This window comes from Pimephales promelas, chromosome 7 (genome assembly GCF_988280905.1).
Source record: "Pimephales promelas chromosome 7, fPimPro1.hap1.1, whole genome shotgun sequence".
Taxonomy (NCBI): Eukaryota; Metazoa; Chordata; class Actinopteri; order Cypriniformes; family Leuciscidae; genus Pimephales; species Pimephales promelas.
The window spans coordinates 26,700,851-26,720,955 of NC_142775.1; the positions used below are offsets into that span (position 1 = coordinate 26,700,851).

General features: G+C 37.9%; 1 protein-coding gene across 1 annotated transcript; it reads right to left on the reverse strand.

The window, feature by feature from the left end:
- Positions 1-7,697: 7,697 nt before the first annotated feature.
- wdr3 (WD repeat domain 3) lies at positions 7,698-19,714 on the reverse strand. The gene is made up of 27 exons (XM_039652901.2): positions 19,556-19,714; positions 18,374-18,560; positions 18,071-18,280; positions 17,873-17,991; positions 16,732-16,810; positions 16,441-16,536; positions 16,190-16,285; positions 15,985-16,086; positions 15,058-15,155; positions 14,843-14,944; positions 14,528-14,758; positions 14,346-14,439; positions 13,688-13,789; positions 13,479-13,564; positions 13,251-13,389; positions 10,897-10,953; positions 10,695-10,795; positions 10,317-10,428; positions 9,899-10,033; positions 9,515-9,565; positions 9,372-9,437; positions 9,201-9,293; positions 8,984-9,034; positions 8,593-8,636; positions 8,348-8,476; positions 8,117-8,210; positions 7,698-8,013 (listed from the first exon to the last, which is right to left on the reverse strand). The coding sequence occupies exons 2-27, from the start codon at positions 18,545-18,547 to the stop codon at positions 7,858-7,860; spliced, it is 2,817 nt and encodes a 938-aa protein (XP_039508835.2). The 5' UTR covers positions 18,548-18,560; positions 19,556-19,714; the 3' UTR covers positions 7,698-7,857.
- Between the last annotated feature and the right edge of the window lie 391 nt (positions 19,715-20,105).

Sequence of the window (20,105 nt, forward strand, 5' to 3'; positions counted from 1 at the left end):
GCCCCTTCCAGAGCTGAGATATCGAAACTCAAAAATTCGGCCCGAAATAAAAACGACAGTGGTACCCCTTATGTTTTTTTTTTCGGGCGAAAAATTAAGTTTCTCCAATCTTCCCAAAACTCTGGATTCTGATAGAAGGCCATGAGATTTACACCTGAGTGCAAAAATGGAGGCTCTAGTCCCTTCCAGAGCTGAGATATCGAAACTCAAAAATTCGGCCCGAAAAAAAACCGACAGTGGTACCCCTTACGTTTTTTTTTTCGGGCGAAAAATTAAGTTTCTCCAATCTTCCCAAAACTCTGGATTCTGATAGAGGGCCATGAGACTTACACCTGATTGCGAAAATGGAGGCTCTAGCCCCTTCCAGAGCTGAGATATCGAAACTCAAAAATTCGGCCCAAAAAAAAAAAACGACAGTGGTACCCTTTACGTTTTTTTTTTCCCGGGCGAAAAATTAAGTTTCTCCAATCTTCCCAAAACTCTGGATTCTGATAGAGGGCCATGAGACTTAGACCTGAGTGCAAAAATGGAGGCTCTAGCCCCTTCCAGAGCTGAGATATCGAAACTCAAAAATTCGGCCCGAAAAAAAAACGACAGTGGTACCCCTTTCGTTTTTTTTTTTTTGGGGCGAAAAATTAAGTTTCTCCAATCTTCTCAAAACTCTGGATTCTGATAGAGGGCCATGAGACTTTAAACTGAGTGCAAAAATGGAGGCTCTAGACCCTTCCAGAGCTGAGATATCGAAACTCAAAAATTCGACCCGAAAAAAAAAAACGACAGTGGTACCCCTTTCGTTTTTTTTTTTTTTTCGGGCGAAAAATTAAGTTTCTCCAATCTTCTCAAAACTCTGGATTCTGATAAAGGGCCATGAGACTTTAACCTGAGTGCAAAAATGGAGGCTCTAGACCCTTCCAGAGCTGAGATATCAAAACTCAAAAATTCGACCCGAAAAAAAAAACGACAGTGGTACCCCTTTCGTGTTTTTTTTTTTTCGGGCGAAAAATTAAGTTTCTCCAATCTTCTCAAAACTCTGGATTCTGATAGAGGGCCATGAGACTTACACCTGATTGCGAAAATGGAGGCTCTAGCCCCTTCCAGAGCTGAGATATCGAAACTCAAAAATTCGGCCCAAAAAAAAAAAACGACAGTGGTACCCTTTACGTTTTTTTTTTTCCGGGCGAAAAATTAAGTTTCTCCAATCTTCCCAAAACTCTGGATTCTGAAAGAAGGCCATGAGATTTACACCTGAGTGCAAAAATGGAGGCTCTAGTCCCTTCCAGAGCTGAGATATCGAAACTCAAAAATTCGGCCTGAAAAAAAAACGACAGTGGTACCCCTTACGGTTTTTTTTTCGGGCGAAAAATTAAGTTTCTCCAATCTTCCCAAAACTCTGGATTCTGATAGAGGGCCATGAGACTTACACCTGATTGCGAAAATGGAGGCTCTAGCCCCTTCCAGAGCTGAGATATCGAAACTCAAAAATTCGGCCCAAAAAAAAAAACGACAGTGGTACCCTTTACGTTTTTTTTTTCCCGGGCGAAAAATTAAGTTTCTCCAATCTTCCCAAAACTCTGGATTCTGATAGAGGGCCATGAGACTTAGACCTGAGTGCAAAAATGGAGGCTCTAGCCCCTTCCAGAGCTGAGATATCGAAACTCAAAAATTCGGCCCGAAAAAAAAAACGACAGTGGTACCCCTTACGTTTTTTTTTTTCGGGCGAAAAATTAAGTTTCTCCAATCTTCTCAAAACTCTGGATTCTGATAGAGGGCCATGAGACTTAGACCTGAGTGCAAAAATGGAGGCTCTAGCCCCTTCCAGAGCTGAGGTATCGAAACTCAAACATTTGGCCCGTAAAAAAAAACGACAGTGGTACCCCTTACGTTTTTTTTTTCGGGCGAAAAATTAAGTTTCTCCAATCTTCCCAAAACTCTGGATTCAGATAGAGGGCCATGAGACTTACACCTGAGTGCAAAAATGGAGACTCTAGCGCCTTCCAGAGCTGAGATATCGAAACTCAAAAATTCGGCCTGAAAAAAAAAACGACAGTGGTACCCCTTACGTTTTTTTTTTTTACGGGCGAAAAATTAAGTTTCTCCAATCTTCCCAAAACTCTGGATTCTGATAGAGGGCCATGAGACTTAGACCTGAGTGCAAAAATGGAGGCTCTAGCCCTTTCCAAAGCTGAGATATCGAAACTCAAAAATTCGGCCCGAAAAATAAAAACGACAGTGGTACCCCTTACGTTTTTTTTTTTGGGCGAAAAATTAAGTTTCTCTAATCTTCCCAAAACTCTGGATTCTGATAGAGGGCCATGAGACTTAGACCTGAGTGCAAAAATGGAGGCTCTAGCCCCTTCCAGAGCTGAGATATCGAAACTCAAAAATTCGGCCCGAAAAAAAAACGACAGTGGTACCCCTTACGTTTTTTTTTTCGGGCGAAAAATTAAGTTTCTCCAATCTTCCCAAAACTCTGGATTCTGATAGAGGGCCATGAGACTTAGACCTGAGTGCAAAAATGGAGGCTCTAGCCCCTTCCAGAGCTGAGATATCGAAACTCAAAAATTCGGCCCGAAAAAAAAAACGACAGTGGTACCCCTTACGTTTTTTTTTTTCGGGCGAAAAATTAAGTTTCTCCAATCTTCCCAAAACTCTGGATTCTGATTTAGGGCCATAAGACTTACACCTGAGTGCAAAAATGGAGGCTCTAGCCCCTTCCAGAGCAGAGATATCGAAACTCAAAAATTCGGCCCGAAAAAAAAAACGACAGTGGTACCCCTTTCGTTTTTTTTTTTCGGGTGAAAAATTAAGTTTCTCCAATCTTCTCAAAACTCTGGATTCTGATAGAGGGCCATGAGACTTTAACCTGAGTGCAAAAATGGAGGCTCTAGACTCTTCCAGACCTGAGATATCGAAACTCAAAAATTCGACCCGAAAAAAAAAATGACAGTGGTAACCCTTTCGTTTTTTTTGGGGGGGCGAAAAATTAAGTTTCTCCAATCTTCTCAAAACTCTGGATTCTGATAGAAGGCCATGAGACTTTAACCTGAGTGCAAAAATGGAGGCTCTAGACCCTTCCAGAGCTGAGATATCGAAACTCAAAAATTCGACCCGAAAAAAAAAAAAAAAAACGACGGTGGTACCCCTTTCGTGTTTTTTTTTCGGGCGAAAAATTAAGTTTCTCCAATCTTCTCAAAACTCTGGATTCTGATAGAGGGCCATGAGACTTTAACCTGAGTGCAAAAATGGAGGCTCTAGACCCTTCCAGAGCTGAGATATCGAAACTCAAAAATTCGACCCGAAAAAAAAAAACGACAGTGGTACCCCTTTCGTTTTTTTTTTTTTTTTTTGGGCGAAAAATTAAGTTTCTCCAATCTTCTCAAAACTGTGGATTCTGATAGAGGGCCATGAGACTTTAACCTGAGTGCAAAAATGGAGGCTCTAGACCCGTCCAGAGCTGAGATATCGAAACTCAAAAATTCGACCCGAAAAAAAAAAAACGACAGTGGTACCGCTTTCGTTTTTTTTTTTTTTCGGGCGAAAAATTAAGTTTCTCCAATCTTCTCAAAACTCTGGATTCTGATAGAGGGCCATGAGACTTTAACCTGAGTGCAAAAATGGAGGCTCTAGACCCTTCCAGAGCTGAAATATCGAAACTCAAAAATTTGAACCGAAAAAAAAAAAAACGACAGTGGTACCCCTTTCGTTTTTTTTTTTTGGGGGGCGAAAAATTAAGTTTCTCCAATCTTCTCAAAACTCTGGATTCTGATAGAGGGCCATGAGACTTTAACCTGAGTGCAAAAATGGAGGCTCTAGACCCTTCCAGAGCTGAGATATCGAAACTCAAAAATTCGACCCGAAAAAAAAAAAAGACAGTGGTACCCCTTTCGTTTTGTTTTTTTTCGGGTGAAAAATTAAGTTTCTCCAATCTTCTCAAAACGCTGGATTCTGATAGAGGGCCATGAGACTTTAACCTGAGTGCAAAAATGGAGGCTCCAGACCCTTCCAGAGCTGAGATATCGAAACTCAAAAATTCGACCCGAAAAAAAAAAAAAAAAAAACGACAGTGGTACCCCTTTCGTTTTTTGTTTTTTTTTCGGGCGAAAAATTAAGTTTCTCCAATCTTCTCAAAACTCTGGATTCTGATAGAGGGCCATGAGACTTTAACCTGAGTGCAAAAATGGAGGCTCTAGACCCTTCCAGAGATGAGATATCGAAACTCAAAAATTCTACCCGAAAAAAAAAAACGACAGTGGTCACCCTTTCGTTTTTTTTTTTTTTTTTGGGGCGAAAAATTAAGTTTCTCCAATCTACTCAAAACTCTGGATTCTGATAGAGGGCCATGAGACTTTAACCTGAGTGCAAAAATCGAGGCTCTAGACCCTTCCAGAGCTGAGATATCGAAACTCAAAAATTCGACCCGAAAAAAAAAAAAAAAACGACAGTGGTACCCCTTTCGTTTTTTTTTTTTTCGGGCGAAAAATTAAGTTTCACCAATCTTCTCAAAACTCTGGATTGTGATATAGGGCCACGAGACTTTAACCTGAGTGCAAAAATGGAGGCTCTAGACCCTTCCAGAGCTGAGATATCGAAACTCAAAAATTCTACCCGAAAAAAAAAAACGACAGTGGTACCCCTTTCGTTTTGTTTTTTTTTTGGGGGCGAAAAATTAAGTTTCTCCAATCTACTCAAAACTCTGGATTCTGATAGAGGGCCATGAGACTTTAACCTGAGTGCAAAAATCGAGGCTCTAGACCCTTCCAGAGCTGAGATATCGAAACTCAAAAATTCGACCCGAAAAAAAAAAAAAACGACAGTGGTACCCCTTTCGTTTTTTTTTTTTTCGGGCGAAAAATTAAGTTTCACCAATCTTCTCAAAACTCTGGATTGTGATATAGGGCCACGAGACTTTAACCTGAGTGCAAAAATGGAGGCTCTAGACCCTTCCAGAGCTGAGATATCGAAACTCAAAAATTCTACCCGAAAAAAAAAAAAACGACAGTGGTACCCCTTTCGTTTTGTTTTTTTTTTTTTTTGGGCGAAAAATTAAGTTTCTCCAATCTTCTCAAAACTCTGGATTCTGATAGAGGGCCATGAGACTTTAACCTGAGTGCAAAAATGGAGGCTGACTAAATGTCACGTTTTTAATGAAGCAGCCTATAAAATGTCTATTTTTCCGGTGTCCTGTGTCTGTTGGCTCCTCGTTTAAGCAAAAGGTACGCTAAAAACAACGTATTACATCGACGTTAAACCACGTTAACCGTGTTAACCATAACCTTTTAAATACTCGACCTGCTTAGCAACGGGAAGAAACTCCTTCAGTGCCCAACCCATATCAGGACAAGACGTGAATGCCAGCTGGGACTGATAGAAGAAAAAAGGTGAGAGAGTGAATAAAATGTGAGTAAGGTAGACAGACAGAAAAAAATATGTGTATTTACTGCATTGGAAAAGCAATGCTGCCACCCAGTGGTCATTCACGTTAAATTAATAAAACATAAACCATTTAAATGTTAACATTCCCAACCGTTTTTCCTTGAAGCACTGATTACTGAAAGGTACCAGCCAAACACATACACGTCTCATACTTATTTTCCTTCTTTCCCCCTCTCTTCACACTCAGCAATCCTACTGTGAATGCTTAAACCATAAATACAATGTTGCCCTGCTCTGTTGTTATATATATATATATATATATATATATATATATATATATATATATATATATATATATATATATATATATATATATATATATATATATAATGGTTATCTCTAATGTTTTTGTACATTTACACTGTTATTGTGTATTTGTGTTGTACTGTTTGTAATGTTTACATATAAAGAGATATACCTGTACATCAGAATAACTCAAAACAGTCACCCACTCATTTTTTATTTTTTTTTAACTCTGATGATTATTTTCATTAAGGAGTGATACATTCACTGATCTCCAGTCGAAGTAATATAGAAGAAAAACATGTTATGAGGTGAAAGGAGGGCAGTAGTCAGTCAGATGACTCAAGGATTGGGGAATTGTGGAGATGTCAGGAACATTTCATACACACTCTTTCCATGCTGTGGATGTTATGGGTGCTCTGTTATTGCTATGAAAAATATTAACCACAATATAAAACTAAATTATTTCTGGACTCACATATATAGAAATTGGTTCAGGCCTAGACCACTATTATTCTGTTGTGCTCCCAACTAAAGCAGGAGGTAAAAGGTTATGAGTTCAGACATCTGAGAGAGGGCCTGATACCTCCAACATGCTAAATATAGCATTACACACACACGCACACACACACACACACATGTATATATATATATAGTGTGTGTGTGTTTAAATGAATGTGCTTTTCCATAAAACCACGGATGTGTTTGATTAGTATGTCCTCTTCGATGAAGATTAGGCCTAACACATGACAGAACATGTTCTCGGGCATTTAACTTTAAACTTTTTCGGAGGAATTTTTAATATTGGTAGGTGTGACATTTATAGCTTTGAGACCCAGACCGGTCCCATAAAATGCTGCAAGCCTTTTTACGGCTTTATAAATATACACTTCATTTGCTTTTTTCATTACTGTTAGATTGAACAAGTCTGAAAAATGGTGCTTTGAGGGATTTGTTTCAGACACTGATGATTAGGATGTTAACACACAGCAGGAGCGTGAGGTGTGAGAGGTGGGTGAAAATCACTGTTAAGACCGAGGAGCACTAAATAATAGTGAACTTTGTTGCTAAAACCAGCCACATCAGTTTCCAGGTGGTGAATTATGAATCCCACATACGCATGAGCTTGTAACTGTAAATTCAGGCCAGGTTATGAGCTCAGTAAAGTCAGTTTGGATCTCCCACCAGATTAAGAAAAACGCCACAGCCTAGCCAATACAAAAAGATTGAACCAATTTAATTATTTCTTCACTATTGACAGTTCTTGTGTTTTTATAAGTTTGCAGTGGTCAGTGAAAGTGAGAAACTGTAAAATGATGACTCACTTCCTTATCTTTTTCACCACATTATGCATAAAAGAAAACATATGGGCATTAATGTTGGGTGAATCAGGTTAATCCGGGACAGAGGTAATGTGGAGCACATAAAACGATATACCCATCACAATACAAAAAGTTCACCAAAAATGTCCCACAATACCATAATTTAATCTTGACCTCAACAATGGGCTATATGCACGCATAAATTCCGCATTTGACGCAAGGATGCTCGTCCATTTCCGGTTATGGAGATTAAAGCGGAGGAAAACCGAGGAAAACGAGGCATCCCTAATGCTTCACCGGAAATACCGCCATTGCAGTCATATAAGGAACTATCATGATTCATATGTGGTCCTTGCCTTTGTAACACATCCTTTATGAAATGAACTGAATGCCAGTACATCATATCATGTGCATGAAAGTTTTCACAAAATAAAACAGCTGTGAAACACCTCATTTTGTTCTGTAGCTTCTCCTTGTTGGTGCTGCTGCACTTTTGAGTTGCAGCACTAGCATTGACCCACCAGTAAGAAACCTCACTTTAAACCTTGCATTGTGCAATTGTTGTTGTTTTTTTAATTATTATCCTGTAAAAACCTCTAAAATCCTAAAACCAGGTTACATTAACAATGCTGTTTAGCATTTTCTTAGCTAATATAACAAAACTAAGATTATTTTAAAGAACACAACAGCCTCTGTGAATTAATTTGCAGAGAAATTCAACTTTATGGACTTTAGTTAAGCAGGTACAAATGACATTTGAACTTATAAAAACATTAGCAAGATGTTTCTTCAGAATTGTAAAAGCACAAAGCAATGCATTCTGTTATAACAGTAGAAAAATGTCAGCTTTGTCATTGTTTCATGTGATTGTAAGAACGGCTCTTTCACGTTTCCTCCTCTTTCTCCTCTTCTCTATAAAACGCTCTGTGGCATCAGCAAAGAACATCACGTCCTCTTTGCTCTCCATTTCACGCTGCAGGAACTGAAGACCAGCGCTGTTGAAACCCAGGACATCCTGAAAACACGGACAAGCAAGAACACACATGCTTAAACAATCTGAGAGGTGTGTCAGGGTTGCTAAATTCATCATGTTCACTGGCACTGAAAGCGGGACTTACCCTGATCTCTCGCACTTTAGAGATTGTGTTGGCCCGTAACTCATCAATAACTGACAGCAGCATCTGATTGCTGGTGATCTGACCAAAATTGACTCTAGGAAAATGAGAGAACAGTTAGTCAGGAGCAAAATCAAATGGGCCTGTTAATTGAGAAGACAAATCAACATGAATAAACGTAAATTAAATTTAAATAAACAGTAATGTGTTAATGCAATATCTACGGATGAGTACCTGAGCAGGAAGAAGAGGCAGCGGCACACTAGCTCCACCTCCAGGCCCTGCTTTACGTAACCGTTGAAAAGCTGCAGCAGATCCGGGACATAGGGAAACGGCAGCACCAGCAGAGACAACTCCAGCTCACTATTAACACAGAGAGATCAAGAGAATAACAGACTGACCCATAAAACATAACAGATGGGAAGATGCATGTGTTTTGAGTTAGAGTGCTTTTGCCTGGGCTGGTGAAGAGCTCTTACCTGGACCGAACCTTCTTCATCACTTCCAGAACATATCGAGAGGGCTGCAGAAATAAATGGAAATCATGGAAAATATGAGTGATGAACCTTGCATTTTAAGAACATTTTCAATTTAAAAATAATAATAGCTTTTATTGTGATGTATTATTAAAAACAACCCACTGATATCAAAATCATATTATTAAAATTATGTTATGGTCAACAACCGATAAATATATCATATTAAAATCTTTTATGTATGATTTTAGTTTTTGCAAGTGAATTCAGACATCACAACATTCAACAGTGTTATCAAATTATCCAATACATAACTTTTCAAAAATGATGCATATATATTGTGGACCTCTTATTATTAACCAAAATATGATAACCAAACAAAACACACACTCACAGAGATATTTCCAAAAGCCAAAAGGATGGGGTTCATTTTAGGGGGTGGTAACTGCAAAAAAGCAAAAATCAAACTAGTAATTCACCTGCATCGTTGGATTAAAATCCATATTTTATGGTATTTAACAAGTTCCAGTCCTAATCATGTGCAGAATAAAAGAGAACTTAAATTCAAATTAATGTAATTTAAGTGTGCTTTTCTCTAGAACACATCATACCTCCTTCCCTGCTGCTTCACAAGCGGCTCTGTGCTCCTCCAGCTTTTTACTTTCCTCTCTATAGAGCTCAACGGCCTCCATTATTCGCTCAGCCTATAGAAACAGAACACGAGTGTCATTTCTCCATTACTGAATTTAAAGAAGAGGAGCTGTACAGTTCTGCAGACTTACAGCTTTCACTGTCTCAATGGTTTTCTTCCCAGCAGGCTCTGCTTCTCCTTTAGTTTCTCCAGGAACCTGCAAGATACATAAGGAAACACTGAGACCTGGCAGAAACTTAGGTGACAGAACTGATCTCAAGCAGAGCCACTTACCACAGGTTCACCACCTTTAGCCAACGACTCCTCGTATTCTGCTTCCCTCTCCTGAGGAGAAAAATAGTAGACAAGTCAGCGAATATATTCTAATGTTATGTACAGTTTTTTTATGTACAGTTTTTTTTACAGATATACTTTTAATGATGATATACTTGGGTTTTTTGGGAGAATGAAAATGCCAATAAAGTTTCTTCTGCTGTGCGGTAGGCATGTGCCGGTATCAAATTTTCATGCTGCGTTTTATTGATTGAGCTTTTATCACGGTATACAGTATTATCACAATATTGTATATTAATGCACTTGAAGCTGACAGAAGTCTACCAGAGCTGTAAAGGTAGATCTTAAGATCATTATTTAATTCCATAACAACCAAGCACTCACCATTTCCTTCTCCTCCTCAAGGATGATGGGCTCCCTCGTTCTCTCCCACAGCCTCATGGACTTGTCATGAGACGAGGAGACGATGTGGTCTCCATTGGGGCTGATGGCCAAGCACCAGACCTCACGATGATGACCCTGAAGAACATATGCAGGGGGTCACGGGTATGAGAGGCTACAACAGTAATAATACAACAGTTCCAATACATCTTTGTCTGTGATTACATTGATTATGGCTTAAGCAAAAGCAGACTGCAGCTTACGTAATGCAATCAGCCTCTGCGGCATATTGACCAGACTCTTATTATAAATCTAATCCTTTCAATATAACAGCAACTTCCACCTCAGTGACCTTTGGAAAACTCATTTCGGCTATGGAAAAATGCCTATTGAACGCTGTCCAACTATCAGAGAAGGTCACCTCCAACGTCTGGATGTGCTCAAACTTGTCAGCGTCCCACTGCTTGATCCTTCTGTCCTTTCCCGCAGTGAAGAACAGATGGGTTTTAGGGACAAACTGAAGAAACATGACACTATAGAAGAAAAAACAACAGGGAAAAAACAGTGAATGAAAAATAATGACCATCAAGGCTGATGTCATCCAGCGACTACAGCTGGAGAGGTGTCAACAGCATAGGCAGGTGACACCTGACCGAACACTAAAATCATTGCAGTTGTCAACAACTGGTATCACTAATATATACTTTCACTAATATAACTGAACACCATATAGGTAATATGACAGGGAACCGACTGTGCCAGCAATGTGTCACTATACAAGCTGCAGAGTTTTTATTACCTGTCGTCATGGGCAAACATAGAGCGATGACAGTCTCCGAAATCCAAACCCCAGATCTTCACGTTTCTGTCTGCTGAGCCAGTGGCTATTAAAGAGCTGTCCTGCAAAACACGCACAGCAAGCCACAAACAACATTTGAGCACAATTACGCCATCCGTCAAAATGACTTGCGGGATTGTGTAGTGTTGGTCAGTGCACTCACATGAGAAATGTCCAGGCACAGAACGGGCAGCTTGTGTCCATACAGCGACAGGAAGAACTAGAAGTTGAGACAGAGGGAAAATATCTTATTAAGCACAGCTCACATCCTCTAACGGTCTTGTTATTTTGGTTAGAGTTGCTGAACACTATGCATAATGACATCATATTACATTAGTAGCCTTTGGTTAGTTTATATTATGCTGACATTTCTAAGATACTGTGGCCACATTAACAGTTGGTAGTATGCATGTAGAATTGGAATTCAATTGCCTTTACTCAAAACAAAGGTGAATTGAATTGCAATTGAGTTGGGTAAAAAGGGAAATGACAACGACTGATTCCGACTCTATGGTCAATCAAATTAAGTTCATTTTATTAAATATTTTATTTATGAGATATAAATTAAAATGAAAAGACATTTTAAACATCTTTTTCCACACGAGAATGAAGCATAGATGAATGAGGTAGTGGTATAAAGCAATCATTTACTTTGAAAAAAAAAACAATACAGAAACATTTTAAAATAATTGCTTTTTAATTTAAATAAGCATTTTATAGAAGTGTGTGATATAATTATAATAATATAATATAAATATAAAATAAAATTGTATCTATACATCTATCAATTTATCTATTCATCCATCAATTAATACATCAGGCTTAATCCTAATCCTTTCGGATCCCCCAAGGTGGATGTTAATATATATTAGGGCTGCAACTAACGATTATTTTGATAATCGATTAATCGGACGATTATTTTTTCGATTAATCGATTAATCGGATAAAAAATTATATTCCATTTTTTTGTTTATTATAACAAAATAAAACCCTAAAAACCACACTCTTTTGTGTGTTAAACAATCTACTTAATACAGACAACTTCATTATAAAGAGAAACAACAAATAAAATATATATATATGACCATAACCTATGACAAAAATGCTATTGTAAACTAGATTAGTGGATAACTCAGCAAAACTTAGAAGTATCACAAGTGCACAATAATTTTATAAAATCTGAACATTTAGTGAAAAAAAAAACATTCCTTAGTGGGGAACAAATAAGAGACAATAAGTGTAGCACTAACAATGGTAAAACGTACACATTGCTCTTTGTATTGTTGTTATACATTCATGAAAAACATCGTAAAAATCAGATGCACAAGTTCAACTGTTTTAAATGTAAAGCACAGCTGTTTAGTGAGGAAGCAAAATATAATAGATAGGACAGAACAAGAAAGGCTATTAATAAGCTTTCATTGCGCAAAAGTATTATGACATGATCATGAAAGAGCTGCACAAAGTGCTTATGCTCATCGCGAGCGCTGAATGAACACGGAGTCACAGGGCGGCGCGCAGTTCTTCAGTGTCCGCCGCATTAAGCACCAAGGAAAGAGAAAGACATATTGACTGTGTATTACACCGTATCTATGCAATAGTTTATTGAGACTTTTCTTTTAACAGTTTTAAATTTCAGTTAGGCTACTGTGCACGTGAAGAACAATTATACTGCGCCGACTCTATAGTGTTGTGATCTAACAGACACTCAGTAGAAAGTGATCAAGTTACAGCAATAAAAGTCTAGCAAGATAGAAAAACCATCATAGACCTTTATCTACGGATCAATTATAATAATAACATTGAATCATCTTGGAAAGAGATCATCATGTGTTAACTGTTGTAACGCGACGGGCTGTTTGAACACCGAATAGAGAATGACTGACAGCCGCAGTGGAGGGAAAAGCTTAGGTTAACTTGAATTTAATGACTTAAATATACATTTCTATCTCACATTATACTATAGTATGGCTTCATAAAGTATACACGATTAACGTAGGTCACCTATTTTGGTTTCAAAACGGCGAATTTACCGAAAGGTGAATGATTTTCGTGTATGCTGCATATTGATAGCGGTTTCCTGATGCCCGCAAATTAGTTCAAACTCACGGAATCAAGAGCGCGCATGCGAGACAGAAGATAATGTGCTCCAAACCGTCCGTGTTGCGCGCGCGAGACAGGGAAGAGCGGCGAGGGAGAGAGACTGCGTGTGTGCCTCATGAAGCGCATGTAAGAAGCGCATGTTCCATGTAAACAATCCCCGTGACGTAATCAGACCAACTAATCGATAATGACATTCGTTGACAACGATTTTCATAATCGATTATAATCGATTTTATCGATTAATTGTTGCAGCCCTAATATATATCTTTACTGATGGTGAAATATCCCTCAGTAGATGTAATTCAACTTTAACAGCAGCCTTTTTTTACTGTTCAATCGTACAAATTTAACACACGAGATGCCACATTTTGCTGTGAAGTATCGTAGTGTTATAATGGTGTTCTTGTGGTTTACCTTTAGTGTGTCTGTGTAAAAGATCTTGACCGTACAGTCGAGAAGAGAAACAGCCAGCAGTCTCTGGTCAGGACTGTAGCGCACACACAGCACATCCTCATCCAACTGCAGGGTGCGTGTATGCTTTACCGTCAGTTTCCTGTGGATTACACAAAGCAATAATACATTAAAGCCAAGAAGAGAAACCTGGCAGAGAGCTGTGATTTGTATCACAGATGCTAAACTCACTTGCTCATTCCAGAGTCCTGATCCTTTATGAGCTCAAAGTCCCAAAATTTCACAGTCTTGTCAGCACCCCCAGTTACAATCCCTCTCTGTATAAACACACACAAATCAACTGAAAAAAGCAGACTATGTTCACATAAAGCTGAAATCCTCAGACACTGTGGTGTTTTATAGGGAATAGAAGTTAGTTTGCTGAGAGATTGATATTATACCTGGTCTGGAGAGAGACACATGGACCAAAGAGCTCCATCATGTGCATCAGTCGTCTCTAGAAGGCTTCCTGAAGCCAGGTCGAAAATCTGAATCTTCCCACTCTGACAAAAAACAAATACGAAACTAAATAAGGAATAAACTACACAAGAAAAAGAAAAAACAAATACAAAAGAACTAGTTTTTGTAATGTTTTGCGCAGAAAATTCAGGATCTTGTCTTAAAGGAACAGAAAATAACAAATATTTTAAACTATAAAACATTCACTTGTCAGTGACAATGACTTCCAACCTGGCACAATGTTTTTACATACCAAGCTTGTTATTGATAAAATAAAATAACTAAATTAAAAACTAGTTTAATATCAGTGTTCCTCACAAAACAAAGCTAGGATATGGCTGTTGAAGACTTGTAGCATAGTGCACAAGTCGTATGAAATACTTTACAGGGTTTTTTGCTTTTTTTTTTTTTTTGGGAAATTGACAGCCCAGTCAGTCTACCTTTTTTGTAAGAAAAAGAGCAGCTCACGTCTGCAAAACAATTCCTTTAGTGTTCCACAAAAGTTCTGTAATGAAGTTTTATTGCAATGTATTTAAACTTTGATCTCTCAAACTCTTTTAAACTCATTGATTGACGTTAGAGAGATGAATAGTTACATACCTTCGTTCCTAAGATAATCTGCCTGTCTCCAGGAACAAATAACGAGCAGAGAGCATATTCACATCCCATGGTACGAATGACCTGTAAGGTGGACCTGGCAGAAGAAGATACTTCTGGTTAAATTTTTTTTTTGTCAAAATCTATAAACCTATGCAAAAATGTAAAATATTTGACTTAATCACCTGTTCCACACTTTGACCGTCTCTCCAGAGGCGGAGAGGATGGCTATGTTATCTGAGCTGAAGGCCAGCGTTCTGACATCTGTACGATGACCACTCAGTGTGAGCCGAGAGGTTTTTGTGCCAGTAGGACTCTTCTCTTTGGTCTTCAGCGTATATGTCTCCACTGTGTTATTCTGCAGAAGAAGAGCAAACTTCATCTCTCCATTAGGAACCATAAGGCAGTCCATTGATCTAAAGATGAAAAAAAAACATATTATTATTACTTTATAACACGTAGAAGGGGGACTATGCTTGGATCTAGAAGTACTCTCTGACCTGATCTTGGAAGACGCTTTTATGTTTGCCAGTTTTTGGATCTCATCACTCAACTTTCTCTCCACTACAGGCTTAGGTACATCCTCTTTTTCTTCTTGAGAGCTGCAGAACATAACAGTTAATCAAAATACTATTCTTTAATTATTGATTATGTATTAGTCAGAACTGAAGAAGTCAATGACAGCTTCACATTTCAAAACAGAGGTCTCACATACTTTGCTTTTTTCTTGGCTTTCTTTAGTTTTCGCTCCATTTTTTTCTTCACCTGCTCCTCTGTTAGAACAGTAAAGACTTCAAGTGTAGCATCCAGGCCCTGTGGCGATATAGAAAAAAGTTATCAGATTATACAGACTCAGGCCTTGTCCACAATGATATATTTTCATTTGAAAAAAAAAAAAAATGTGCCTGTTATGTGCAAATTACTTTCACACTGTTGCTAAAGATATGTTACTCTGTGCACTATTCATATCACATTCCTGCAAAGATGACAGAAAATGTACTCGCAATTGCTGTCCTGCAGCAAAACAAGGCAGCAGGTTTGCGTTTTAGACAAAACATTTAATGGTGAATGGTGAGATATTTGGTAAATAAAATTATCCTGCCTGAAGAATAGCGTGTTTATGTCTGTTCTGTCTGTATCATCTCAGTGAGCTTTTATAAAGGTTTACAAACCTTTTATAAAGGTTTATTCGCTGAAAGGTGAAATTAGCATTTTTTCAAGTTTCAGTGTGAATGAGAAACTTTTGAAAAATGCTTGAAAAAGCTAGTGTGGACAGACAGCATTTTGGAATGAAAATGCCATCATAAAATGTATCCGGATTAGTGTAGAAATAGTAATTCCTCATCGCTGGATGAAAGCTTTCCTACCTATAAACTACTCATACTCTGAAGAAGTTAAGCTACATTGCAAGCAGCTAACTAAACAGCAAACTAGATCTTCATTTTTATTCAGATTTATTTACGCACAATTCGAACAAGCATATTCACTAAAACAATCAAGACATCCCAGCACTACATATGAATCTGTGAATGGCTTTTGTTTCAAATGAACTGATTCATGTGAGAGTTTGAATAAGAAAGAAGGAATGTACATTTTCGGCTAATTATTGCGTAGCTGTCAAGTTACAATGAAATATACTTACATGGCATGCTAGCACATTAGCCTTGGCATCTGTGACCAAGGATACAACCCTGTCTCTGGCTTCCCTCAGAATAGAACCGACTTTCTTACAGCTGACTATCCGCTGTAGACAGAAAGCAGATCTTTGGTAAACATTTGAAGGTCATCCACTGCCATCCACTGAATACATGAACTGAATAGAGTGAACAGGATAGAAGAAATATTACTTCTTCTGGCTCTTCATCAAGTCCTTCCTCATCTTCCTCCTCATCCACGAGAAGAGTTCTGACTTTCTTTTCCTGTGGTTCCCCCACTTCTTTACACTGTGAAGACACTTTTGGTGTTATTCAGAACACATTAAAATGAGATCAGTGCCAATTCTCTGCACAAGACCAAAGATCACATTCAAGACTGCTGGAATGTAATTCATCCTACAACCTACATACACTGTAACCCAGCATTAGTGATATTTCTTTACCTCCTCGATGTACTGAATGTCCCAGGCTCTGAGTTCACTGTCAGCAGACCCTGTAAGCAACCTGTTCTCCTGATTCAACAGGACCATTCCCCAAACCTACAGAGATCGGACAAAGTTGCACTGTATTTCCACACTAACAGACAATGTTGGAGATTTATTCTCCAAAAGTGAAGTAAGAAAACACCTTATGAGCAATTACACCAGCTCTATGTCCCTCTAGGATTCCAAAGCGACTAAAAATTTAATTTAGTGTGTTGTGCTAATTATTTCAGAAGGAGTGATCTTAATTACCTCACTGCGATGTCCCACCATAGTCTTGAAACAATGCTGAGTGTCCAAGTCCCACCACTTTACAAAACTGTCCTTCGAGCTGAGGAAACACAACACACACAGAATTAGATCTGGAGCAACACCAGCTCATTACTGTGTCTCTGTCCTGAGACCAATCCAGACACTTCAGTTACAATTATTCATTCAGCATGAAGTAGTTTCAGAAAACAAAGCAGTAGGCAATTAAAATGTTTATTTTCCAGAAAATAGTTGCACAATATCAGTGAGAAAATATGTTTACGTTCCTGAGTGGTAGCTAGAGTGGTAGCTAGAGGTGTCGTGTAGTGATACATAGAAACGTTGGGAGAAGCGGTCATGGCCGTGTTTCATCATGAATAAAACACAGCTATTGACCAATCAGAATCAAGGACTGTAACTAACCGTTTTTAAGCCATATTTTATTATTACATTTAAAGGTAATTGTCTCTGTAAAGGCAAACATTCTAAACACATTCTAAATGTTAGAAATGTATTGCTAAATTTTCACTTTGTTAATTTATTTCACTTCTACAAAAATCTGCCAAATGTCTTCTTTAAAACAAGACCAATCTTACATCTATATTCCAAAGCATTCTTGAATTACAATCATTTAAGTTCGAAATGTGCAATTCCATGTCTATTCAAAAAAAAGTGGGGTGACAGTAAACAGGCTAAATCATTTAAGACTGATCTTATGAGGACACTCGACAAATCCTACATTTTGGCATAATTTGTGTGTGTTACGGTTTGTTCAAGCCCAAAAGAGAACTCGATACTGACACGCGTCTTTTCTATTTGTGTGTATTTGTGTGTGTGTGTTCACATTAATAAGACCATGATCATACAACGCTAGTCAACAGGTAACAGAAAAAAACGGATACTGCGTAATTGTGTTTTTTTTGTTGTGCCGTGGTGGGCAAGTGAACACGTGTAACATCGGCAACACCGACTACCGTAGCAAGCCTAGTATGTGTGAATCGGTAAATGTGCTTTACCTCTGTTTTGCAGGTCAAGGTTAATTGATATAATAATATATATATATAACATTCATGTCCATCACACAATAATATAAAGTATTTTAGAGCGTTGAATTCATTCAAATGAAATGTAAAGGCTGATTTACCTTGTAATCAGCAGGTTTTTGTTCTCCAAGAACAAAACTTGCGTGACTGCATCTTTATGTCCTTTGAGTCTGTACAGACCACACTCATTGATTATATCCCACACAATCACATCAGTGTCCTGCAACACAACAACATAGAAAATGGCTTTAGTTCATGCAAAAATGTACACGGTCAACAACCAAAAATTGTAGTCTTACTCTTGATCCGGTGACAAGACGGGCACCCAGTGCATCATATCGAATGACTGAGACAGCTGATTTGTGTCCACTGAAGGAGATGTTACTTTCACCATTCAGCAGACTAAATATACGTACACCTCCATCCTCATAACCCACCGCTATGTGAACACCATCAGGAGAGGGACACAAATATGTCACTTCATGCTTTTTACCTTCAAGTATAAGAACCTGATAAATTAAAGGGGAGAGAAGGTGAGTACAACATTCAGAAATGTATATAAACTAATAAGTCAATGTACTAAGTGATATTTAAAAACACACCTTCTCAGCTTTGCGGATATCCCATATAAAGACATGTTCACAGGCTCCCACAGCGACATATCGACCTTTCTCACCCCCCTTGAGGGTCACAAACATGATGTTTGCCTTCTGACTGCCAATCACCCCGAATACAGCACTCGCCACATAGCGCAAGTACTGCTTAGTTAACCCCATGGCAAACCAGAGACTGCAGACACAAAATAACAGTAAGGGCTTTGGGTGAGATGTTTCACTACCTTAATCTAGCAAACTGTGCACAATTTGTCATGGAACACACATTTAGAAAAGGTCCATCATGCTACATATAAAATTAAAGGAGTTTTATATCAAAGCATATACATTTCATAATTGGTTGCTAATGTATGTAATGAATGAGTAATGAATAAATGTAATACATCTGTAACATATAAACATTTACAGTATTTGTCTCAATATTAGCCATGAATTTCCCCCCAAAATGATAGTATGTGTATCAGATGCTTCTCCTCCAAATACTATTATATTGTCAAAAGCTTGTCAGAAATTATATTTTTATATTGAACTTGTGGTGGCCAAAATAAATGATTAAGATTTCTATATGTAACACTACTAACAGTTAATCATTATGATCACAACTTGTAATAATTGCTGAGGGAGCTCATTGATTATGCCTAAAATTAATACTGACCACATTTATATTATCTTTGAACAGTACATTTCTAAAAAAAAATGGACATTACTTAGATACAGTCACCTCTGATCACAGATCACCCAAAACTGTAATGTAGAAACATGCATTTTCTATAAAGCGGATTTGGGGCAAGTGCCACTTCACTACTTTAAATCGTATTTTTCATCTCGATGACAGCATTAGACCTTATATCAACAGAGTTGTGGTTGTGAAGTTGCTCGTGCAATTATATTTAGGTTATTCGGCTGGACCAAATGAGACCCATAAGAACCTTTAAAAAGCTGGGATTGCCAGTTATAAAGTAAATTAATTAAACGAGCAATCTACAAACTGAAGAAAGCTTAACCTAAAAAGTGAGCAACTATTACTGCAACACCACGTTTTCAGGTCCATGCGACGACGAACATAGTTTACAACGTGAACCCCATGCAGTTCGTTCAATAAATGCAATCTTAATATGCAGGTATTAGAAAGTTACAAAATAAGCCACTGTGTATATAAAATGTACTTACATGCTTTATCAATTAGCTAGATGTCCTTTATGAAAATGTTACTTCTGTGGATGTAGAAAACATGCTTCCAGTCGCAAAGTGTGACATCCAGTAAAGACAAAAGTGGTAGACTACCGAGAAGAACCACGATAAAGACAAAAGTGGTAGACTACCGAGAAGAACCACGATAAAGACAAAAGTGGTAGACTACCGAGAAGACCCACGATGTCACTTCACAAAGTATTTTAGGAATTTACGTTTTGATGGACATTTATGTCATAATAAAATATATCATTAACTTAATCATAATTATTTCCACTCCTTATGTCATGTCATGTCATGTTTATTTATACAGCACATTTAAAAACAGCTTCCGCTGACCAAAGTGCTGTACATATAAAATCAGTTAATCAATGTGTTTTATTTATCTGTTCTTCTTCTTATGAATTATGTGCACACTTTCGATTACTTCGGTCTGTGAAGTCATGTTGCTGTCCATGAGGCTTAGCAATGTGGTTATAATTAAAACATTTATTAAATTTGTTTATTCATTATACTTTTGTATGATTAT

What these genes read in the sequence shown, in the direction of transcription:
- wdr3 (XM_039652901.2), bottom strand. Translation starts at nt 18,547, where the DNA reads ATGGGGTTAACTAAGCAGTACTTGCGCTATGTGGCGAGTGCTGTATTC. An exon ending in CCATTGAGACAGTGAAAGCT is followed by an intron (nt 9,294 to 9,371) that starts GTAAGTCTGCAG and finishes CTGTTTCTATAG; the next exon opens with GCTGAGCGAATAATGGAGGC. An exon ending in TGGCTTTTGGAAATATCTCT is followed by an intron (nt 8,637 to 8,983) that starts GTGAGTGTGTGT and finishes TTATTTCTGCAG; the next exon opens with CCCTCTCGATATGTTCTGGA.